Raw genomic sequence first — 9,924 nt, 5'->3', positions numbered from 1 at the left:
ATATTATTTTATCATATATATATATATATATATATTTGTGTGTGTATATAATATATATATTAATTAATTTCACCCCCCCCCCCCCCAAAAAAAAAACGTACTGCTGAAATATGACTGTTTTCATGAATGACCAGCAGAGGGCGCTGAGCGGGGTTTCAGACTCATTCAGTCCCTCTTTACTGCGCTTGGATCTGTTCCTTCAGCCGGCGGCACCTCCTCCTCCTCCTGGGTCTCATGGAGGAACAGAGCTCGGAGCTGTAGAGCTGCTCTGTGGCGAGAACATGGCTTCTTCTCCTCGTCTGAAGTTGGTGAGGTTTGTGGGCGGGTTTGTGTGCGGAGTGGCTGTGAGCACTGGAGCCTGTATCGCTGCACTCCAGCTCTACCTGCCCGAGCAAGACCAGCAAGACCCCCAGACAGGTAGCTCTCTCCCCCAAACACTCACACTCACTCACACAGTCGTTAAGTTCGTGTACTCTAAACTCGTGTATCCCGTTAGTCGAGGGGCTTTGGGTTAATAATGAACCTCAGTATCCAGTAGACTGTTTATCTGCCTGTGTTTTAGCAGCTCTGCCATGTGCTCACCTCCACCCACCCGTACCTCGGCAGCTTATCAGTCTTACCGCTGACAGCCAACTAGTCCGGCAACGAGGACCGAGTTCAGCTATGAAGGAGCCTTAGGCTCAGAGCCTAGTGTAGTAGACAGCTGTTAGGAGAACCGCGTGCTGTCTCGTCTCTTCTTGTGTTATAACAGTTTAATAACACTTGAGACAACTCGAGTTTCCCCCCAGAAGAGCTCATGGTGGGCTGCCTTGCAGCTAACTTAACTTACTTCGTGGATATTTAAGGGTACTCAACAGTTACACTTCCGCCTGTACTACATACTTCATAGTCAAAACCTAGTTAGGGGTAGTCATTAGGACGCAGGTTGGGACGCAGCCGCACTGTGAGCTCTGTGCGTTTGGACTCTGCAGGAGCTGCAGCCGCTCATCTGATGGCTTTTCATGCTTTCAGAATAAAAGCTCCTATTTAATTCGTCTTGGGTCTTTAAACTGCAGATGTAGCTCAGAAACAGTGTATTCAAACAAACACCTGTCAGTTCAGACATTAAGCAAGTCCCTATGGCCCTTTTGAGGTTTTTCCAATAGTAGCTAGTGGTGCTGGGTGATATGACCTCAGATCAAAATCACGATTCATTGAACATTTTACATCGACTTGATGAGATTGATGAAAGATTTTTATAACCCATGTCGCAGACTGGACGGGACGTAGCGGGACTGCACATAGCAAAATAATCGAGATAATTAACACGGGCAAGATTAGATGATTCAAATGATCCAGAATGATGAACAGAGTCATCGTTGTGCTAAGATGCTTTCAGGAAAGCCATCCCTGTTAATAAACTAGCTCTGCCTGAGTTGAAGAGGGTGTGTCACAGATAGGGATCACCATAATGTACCGCACAAGAGGTGCTCAAAGATTGGGAACCTGACCTGTAGGTGATTTAAATGACCAGTCGATCTCCATAACATCAGCAATTAGTATAGTGGTGTAGAAGTTATTACATAATGTCATATATGACATATATATGAATATCTGATATACATGAAGTAGTTTTTCATTTGTAAATCCACAAAAATATGAAATATTGATTAAAACATAAAATAAAATGTTACTGAATGTAAATTATGATTATAACTGAATGACTACTTATTCCAACTGCAGAGTAAATGTGTGTGTGTCTGTCTTTGTGTCTTGAGAGAGTGCAGTGCTGAGCCTCATCAAGCGCTATGGCCTTCCTCTGACTGGAGCAGAGACCAGAAGCTACACCAACCATATTCTGTCCTATGATCAGAGCCGGAGAATTCCTAGATGGGTGGCAGAGCATCTGTCTAATGAAAAACTTGTTGGTAAAAACCTTTTGTTTGTTTGTTTTTTACCCAATACCTACATTTGCATTGTAGCCGTTGTCACTGGTTACACACACACACACAGCTTAATGTACAAATCCTTCTGTTAACCTCGCCAGGAAGAGCAGACCGAAAGCACTGCAAGTTCAGGCCCGATCCCAATATTCCACAGTTCTTTACTGCGCACAACGAAGACTACCTTGGCAGTGGCTGGTCTCGAGGACACATGGCACCAGCTGCGGACAATAAATTTTCAGAGGCAAGGCAACATTCGTTCTTATAAATGGTGTTAATCTTAATATTGGCCAGCAGAGACCTTTTATTTATTTATATGGACAAATGCTTTGAGGAGAGTAAAAACATAGGTAGACTTGTAGATGCGGTTGTTGACCATTTTTGGTGTGAAATATAAAAACATTTTTTAAAAGGTTCTATAAAGAACCATCTGCAAAACTTTTAGCGCCAACTTTTTTATCCATTTTAGCATCAGAATAGATCTTTGAGTTGGAGTAATTCAGCAGAACCTTTACCACTACTAAAGAACCCTTTTTTTAAAGAGTGTAGAGGAGTAATGCAGTATTATTATTAAACATTTCAGAATGCACAGTCTTATAAAAGTAGTGACTATTACTTAACATCTGTCTAACCTGTACACTTTTCAACAGCAATCAATGGCAGAAACCTTCTATCTGTCGAATATTGTCCCACAGAATTATGAAAACAATGCCGGCTTCTGGAACAGGTGAATAAATAAGACCATTAAAATGTGAATATTGCACTCTTAAAATAATGCCATAGAAGAACCACATTTGGATCCATACAAAACCATGTATGCATGGATGAGATGAGAGGTCATCAGACCTTTAACAGATCTCAGGTTCTTCTGTGGCATCGCTCAGACCATTTGACGCACCTTCATTTTGAAGAGTGTGTTTGTGCAGTCTTCTTATTACTTGCTGCCTCTTTTTTAAGACTGGAGATGTACTGCAGAGAGCTGACCGAGAAGTTCAGTGATGTGTGGGTAATCTCAGGACCGCTTACTCTGCCACACGTAGGCGAAGATGGGAAGAAAACAGTCTCATATCAGGTATGTGAACGTAGTGCACTCTTTATCATCCCTTGTTTCGTTTCTATGGTTTAAAACTCTCTACATGGGCCTTGAAAGTTAAGCTAATGAGAAAAGTAGCAGTTTAGTTTTTTTATTTCCTTCCTTTCAGTGTGTTTCATTAAGCAGCCAAACTATTCCCCAGTTTTCCCAGTATTCCCAGTCCAAAGTGTATTTGTGGTTTTCAGTCCTTATCTGTTTTATTACTTAAAAAAATACCACTCAGTTTACTATACTGCACAGTTCATCTTTGAGTATTGCACTCCAATTCCAGCAAATGGCCACTAGATGGCAGTGTTGCACTTCTTTCTGAGTAAGAGTTGCCGTACATAGCCACTCTGGATATTACTGTGTTATCATTTTCCTGTGGCAAGTTTTGTTTTACACTCATTTAACATGTAGCTGGGTGTTTATAACGAGGCCTAGGGCTCGACACGACCCTAACATAGATTCTGCACGAAGTGGATGAACCCGGATGCGGTGAACATCTTTGGCTCTTTTCTGCTAAAAACAACATACAAAGCTAAAACCATAACTTTCATATCAACCGACACCTCTTCATGTTGAAATAACACCGTCCCTGGGCTGCAGACTCTCCTGCGAGCCCTGTTGTGTGCGTAGCCAGAGCGGAGCTCCAGCTGGCCTTGCAGGGAAAGAGTTGGTTTTCCGTTAGCTCTAAATCGACACAGACAGCCGCCCCCAGGGCTAGTATGTATCACAAATTGGCAGCGACAGGAGCCATGTTACCTCGATCTGTACACACTCTAGCCCTAGGAGAGACTGTAGCTTAGATACCCCTCTCTTTGTGCATCTATGGAATGAGGTGCTTATGCCGTTGTGGCGCCTCCAGGGCATTAGGGTTCTGATGGCTTCCTCAGAATGCTGTTGATGTTTACTGTATTTGGACAGTGAACAGAGCTTCCTCTCCTTTCTGTGGCGAATGATAAACTGCACTTTTCCTTTTCAACCTCAGACATAAAAGGATCGTTTGTGACTCCACAAGTCCAGAATGTCTTTTACAGAAACTCGAGTACACAGTTTATTTTATTGGATTTCACTTTTTAAAAATCTGTCGCACTGTCAGCAGTTTACAAAATACAGAATGCACATCATCAATAAAGAAAATGACATTAAAGAGGTTATTTTGGGACGTTTCTAAACTTTGGACAATGTAAAGAACAACCTGCCTCACTTAAATTCTTTAAATTATTAAGTCCAAAACTGTTAAAATGGAGATACAAGATTTTTGTGTGACAGCTGGAAATGCCTTAATCTAAAGTGGCAAGATGGCTTCTGTCAGACTTACAATTGTCAGAAGGATTGATTTAATAATGCATACTGACTCTGAAAGTTGGTCGGGATGCAAATACTCAATTTTCACAGTATTGATGCTGTCCATAAGATGTATTAGCGATTTCTACTAGTTCTGTTAAGGTATTTGTTACTTTTTATTACAAAATATAGAGAATATACTAAAATAAGTCAGTGAAACACTGTTTTTGATAAATGTGACAAATATGCTTGTGTTTTCTAATAAGAATGTCTGTAGCCTGTATTTATTGCTAACTAGGCTAACTTTAATAGCTAGCTTAGCTATAGTACTGTACTATAGTTAGCAGTGTTGGCAGCATGTTTTGATAGGCGATATCTTTTAACAGCAATGACACCAGCGAAAGTAGTGTGTAATGTGCCATGTGCCTGGGATTGAGGAGCAGCTTTTGGTATCATATCTAATTATTTTAGCCAATATTATGCTTCAGTATATTTTTTACCAACTATATATAAGTTTCTCACCTTTAGCTTAGAATATTCCCTTTTTATTTTATATATTCCTGTTAATTCTCATGGTAAACTTCCCAACTTTAAAAATTTACGGAATTTTGCAACCCTAAACAGTACACAGAGGTCACAGTTTGGTTCACAGCATGGTTGAACCTCACGGTTGGGTACAATTTTAAAATTTGTATAGTGTAAAAATAACTAAATAATGTTCTTAAACCCCTAAAAAGTAAATAAATGAAAACTCCTCTAGCTTCTGTGTGTCATTTGCACTCGTCATGGTCAGTCACCAATAAGCCTGAGCTATACTTTCTTGCTGATGGATTACATCTTAAGGTTTCCGGGTAGAACTTCATTCAGCGTTCATCAGTTTTACCACAAAGGCTACGGTGTAATCTCTGTACTACTGCATACAACTAGCTGTAACGTCCATACCACAATGATTTGAGATGAATATACGGTACGGCTCCAAACCTATTCCTCATGGTTAATCCTCGTCTGCTCTTACACGCTTGAGGATGCTCGAATATTCTCAGCATTACTTATCACTATATAAATCCAGTGCACATGTTTAGAATTTGATAACTGCACTTGGCTCTAATTTAAACAGTCGAAAAAAATGTTTGTGTTGATAAGCCAACAGGCGTTTCTGATGCCCTGAAGTCATCGCATGAGTGTCATCTAATCTGACTGACATTGACAACAGTACCTCAGAGGAAGCGGTTGAAATCACTGGTGTGTTCTCAGCAGATGTTCAGTTTACCAGGTGCATGATCAAATAACGCTGCGAATCACCCACCTGTTTGCTGTGAGGAGACTTTATTGAACAGAGTGTTTTGTGTCTGTGAGGCTGAGACCTGCTCTGTGAAACTGGCACACATTCATGACTGAATTGTTTTCTTGCTCTTCTTTTATCGTCCATATGTGGTTCAATCAGCTGATTGGGAAGGACGATGTCGCCGTTCCCACTCATCTCTACAAAGTCATTCTTGTACGGAAAGATCCTTCATCCGAGTCGCTGGCTCTGGGTGCCTTTGTGGTTCCTAATGCCCCTATTGGCTTTGGGCACAACCTGAGGGAGTACCAGGTGAGCCTGCCTGAGCTGGAGAGAATGTCAGGCCTGACGTTCTTCCCCAAACTTAATCAAACTCAGGACCTGAAGAACCTCTGCTTGGAGGACTCCTGCGAGCTAATGGACTTCAAGCGCTTCACACTGTACATCACCGGTCGCAAGGTAGGCAGCGCCAAGACCGTGACGAAGCTGGAGAAGATAATGACGGAGCTAAAAGAAGCAGGAATCACACCGGATGATTACTTGGCTAAACTTTACATGGAGAAGAAACAGGAACTGTTGCAAAAGGAGCGACCAGAGAGCAAGTCAGGGTAGCTTCAAGCTGGACAGCTGTCTGTCTGTTTTACGATCTGAGGTCAACTGGTGTTTTTTATGTGGCTTTCTGTGTCCTGTTTAAAAGTAACATCAACAATCATGGTTTCACATCCAAATCACAACCAAAATAATGAAACTTGAAAAATACTGCTCTTAACTGGGATATGTTTATATGTTTTATGTGATAAATGTTTTTGAAAATCATTGGTCTGTATCAGTTCAGACTGGCTAATGACTTATTTTTCAGGATTGGTATGTTGGTCAGTTGTTTTCCCGGAACAAGAGATCAGAAACTGGCCACAACGGGTGTATTAAAACGGGCATTAGAGTCATTTATTACTTACTACACCCTTTTGCCTTATAGGGAAGGGCTAGCTAGGTAAGATGACCCTGTGGGTAAATTAACTGCATGGATTTTGCTATGTACTTATATTCATGAATGAAGTGTTCCTCATTTTTATCAGGCTGTGATGAAAAGAAAAAAAACATGCGGAAAGTATTAAAAAAAAATCGAAACAACAAAAATAACTTTTTAACTTATTTAAAAAAATAAATTAAAAGTTAAATCGTGGCTCTGAGTGGCTGAGCAGTCTGATGCGCTACCTTTATGGCCCATGGGTCGGAAGTTCTAAGCCTGAGCTATGCCACTTTGCCATTACACGCCGGATTCGGAGAGAGCACAATTGGCCATGCTCTCTCTGGGTGGGTAGATGGCGCTCTTTCTCCTTATCACTCTTAAAGCAATGCTGGCTGGCACAGGTGTCTGTTATCTGGTGTGGCATAGCTGGGGACCTGGTACTTTCCTCTTCGTGTCTGACTTTGCATGCATCAGAGAAGACAAGTGTTAAGTCCTTACCCTCCAAGTGTTGGGAGCATTGCCGAATGTTGGGGGGGAGTTCTAAGCGGGTGGGTTGATTAGCAATACCAAATTGGGAGAAAAATGTGACAAAATATTAAAAGGAAAAAAGTCACAGCCAGTACATCCAAGTTTTTTAAAGGGCTTTAGCGTTTTTATTATTATTTTAGCTTTGTATTTGCTGCAATTTCCTACACATTTGTAATTGCAAATGTATAAAAACGTGTTATTTATAGGCAAAGATTAGGCCTGAATTGTTGCTCTTGGTAATTTTTGCTTAAATGGGTGGGTATTGGGTGAAACGAGCCACATGTTCTGAGGTTCTTTGAGCCAGTAGTTTACCCCTTCCTGATGCACTGAATCGTGCTGCACTAGACAAACTGTCCTGAGAGAAAGTCTCTCTGGTGCTCAACACCACTTGAGAGTGATGACATGGCCTAATGGCGTGCCACAAGAATTCAGACTAAGGTAAGGCATATTCATGTAAGATTACTCAACATTCCTTCCATCAAAGGAAAAATAAGAAGTAAGGAAGAAATGTTTGTTTTTCTTACAAAGAATTTGAAATATTTGTGTTTGTCCTAATAATCAACAACATGATTATACAGTATATTTAGATGTGAGGTTAGAGATGTCATCGGTCAGCAGAAAACGCTTGATGTCAAAACTGAATTGAATAAATCTGCAAAATTCTAAAAAAAAAAAAAAAAAACACTCTAGGAAGAAATATGCTGCGTGTTTCTTTAGAGTTTGAGTAGTTTGAGCATGATGGTAAAGTAAAAACTTTAAATTTAAAGATTAGTAGAAATATCAGTATTGGCCAATACCAAAAAATAAGTATGTTATTAAATATATAAGTAAAAAAAATGAAATTGATGAGAAAGACTATTTATGAATCTTATTGATTGAATTATTTTCACAAAAAAATGATTACAAAGGAGAAATTCTCAGTTTATCCATCTATTATAGGCCTAAGCCAAGTCAGACGTTTATTTATTTATGCGTTTAGAGATCATATTTTCATATGATAGAAGACATCTTACCCCACTCTGCCCTACTGCAGGGCTAAAATGTGGCCTGTGTCACTTTTGTGTTTGACGGATTGGATTTCAGCTTAAAATCAATGGGGTCCGAGCACACAGTTGTCTTGTCTGATGAAGGGCTGTATGTAATTCAATCTCCTTATCACAGGCTTTTTACAGCAGATGAGTACACCGGTCTGACCCTAACCACAATGTACTTCCTGACAGAATGCAAATGTAATTGCATCTGATGTTTAGCTTACTCTATAGGAAATGATGGAATCCATTCAGCTTGTCAGATCACCACATGTCTCCGCTGTGTGCTTTATTGGCCGTGTTGCTTTGGTACAATGAAGTTCTCGTCCTCCTGGCAGAAATCCGTAGGTCATGGATATGCACTTGAAATCAGGTTATTGATTTTTAATCTCAAATGAGGTGCGAAGGGATGTGGGTTTGCTGCAGGTTCGGATGACCCTTTGCTCTCATCACTGTCATTGTGCCCTTCAGCAAAGCACATATTGTCTCCCTTGGCCCTTGACCTTTCCATAACGGCCTAGACTATTCAATGGCCCTGCTGTGCTCAAATAAACATTTAAATGGCCCACATGATATAAAACTAATTTCCTGACTTTTTAAAATCTGTTGGTGTAACGGAGTGGGTAACAGCATTACCTTCCCTGTGACTGACTAAGGTTCAATTCCAAGGTCAGGCCAGCCCACCACACTACCAGTACGGTTGATAAGAATCCCTGGGCAAGACTCTCAACACTACATTTGCCAACCTGTGTAACATGATTTAGATAAATGTTTGTGGACACCCCTTCTAATGAATGCATTCAGCTACTTTAAGCTGCACTATGAGGATTTTTTTGCATATAGGTCAGGAAGTTGGATGATCACTACCCTACCATATCCCAAACGTATTGGATGGAGCACCATCATTGCAGAAAACACAGTTCCACTGCTCCACAGCTCAGTGACAAGGGGCTTTTTACCACTCTTGCCCACACCTGGCATAGGATAAGGGAACCGATAGGTTCGTGTTCCTCTGCTCCAGAAAGTCTTATTGACAATTCTTCTCTACAGGCAGTTGACAAGCTGTGTGTGCATTTGCACATCGGTGTCAGCAGTGGGTGCAACATAAATGAGCTGAATGCCTTTAAGGCATGTCCACAAAGCTGATCATTGAGTGCTGTCTTTTGTATTGTACATGCTTTTGAAGAAAATAAATGTGGTGCCTGAAAGAGCAGTAATTGATTAAATATCAAAGCTTAATTATTGTAATGTGTGGTCATATCAGTCATCAGCACAAAGCTAAAACATTTACATGTAAACCTACACATTTAGCTCACAGCAGGCTAGTCCCACACATTTACACAGACGCTATAAGGAGTGTTTCAGCCTGGAGTACTTTTTGAATTAGACTAAAATACAAGACACCCAATCAAGAACAGAGCTTGTCTACATATATATTAGTCTTGCAGAAATGAATTCAGACTCTTGTTAATAGATGAACTTAAACTAATCAAATGCAGACTGTATAATCATTAACAAATAAGACGCAAACTGCCTGGAATACACTGTATTTAGAGAAGTCTGTGTCTTATACATACTGCTGGATCTTTGTTCTAGTTTGTTCATCTTCTTTCTTACCTGAAAGCACGTCTTCATTAAAAGTGTGCTCATTTTAATGCAAACAGCCTCTGGTCTGTCCAGCTTAGAAATATTTGACCTTATTTCTGAGTATGTGTGAATGTAATATGATTAGATAAAAACAACAGTGACCAGGATACATTCAATAAATTTATCAATCCTCTTAACATTTACCCCGAGCTGGAGATTGAAGCTGACATTATGACCTTTAGTCA

At 40.4% G+C, this 9,924-nt stretch overlaps 1 protein-coding gene across 1 annotated transcript; it reads left to right on the top strand.

Annotated features, from left to right (window-relative positions):
* The first annotated feature begins 205 nt into the window (after positions 1 to 205).
* Positions 206 to 9,299, top strand: LOC140555608 (nuclease EXOG, mitochondrial-like). Its single transcript, XM_072678885.1, has 6 exons — positions 206 to 417; positions 1,758 to 1,907; positions 2,027 to 2,166; positions 2,573 to 2,649; positions 2,880 to 2,994; positions 5,729 to 9,299. The coding sequence occupies exons 1-6, from the start codon at positions 282 to 284 to the stop codon at positions 6,176 to 6,178; spliced, it is 1,068 nt and encodes a 355-aa protein (XP_072534986.1). The 5' UTR covers positions 206 to 281; the 3' UTR covers positions 6,179 to 9,299.
* The last annotated feature ends 625 nt before the right edge of the window (positions 9,300 to 9,924 follow it).

The sequence above is a fragment of the Salminus brasiliensis genome, chromosome 5, assembly GCF_030463535.1.
Source record: "Salminus brasiliensis chromosome 5, fSalBra1.hap2, whole genome shotgun sequence".
NCBI lineage: Eukaryota > Metazoa > Chordata > Actinopteri > Characiformes > Bryconidae > Salminus > Salminus brasiliensis.
The sequence above is the reverse complement of the archived record's forward strand: the minus strand, read 5'-3'. Positions and strand labels throughout refer to the sequence as shown.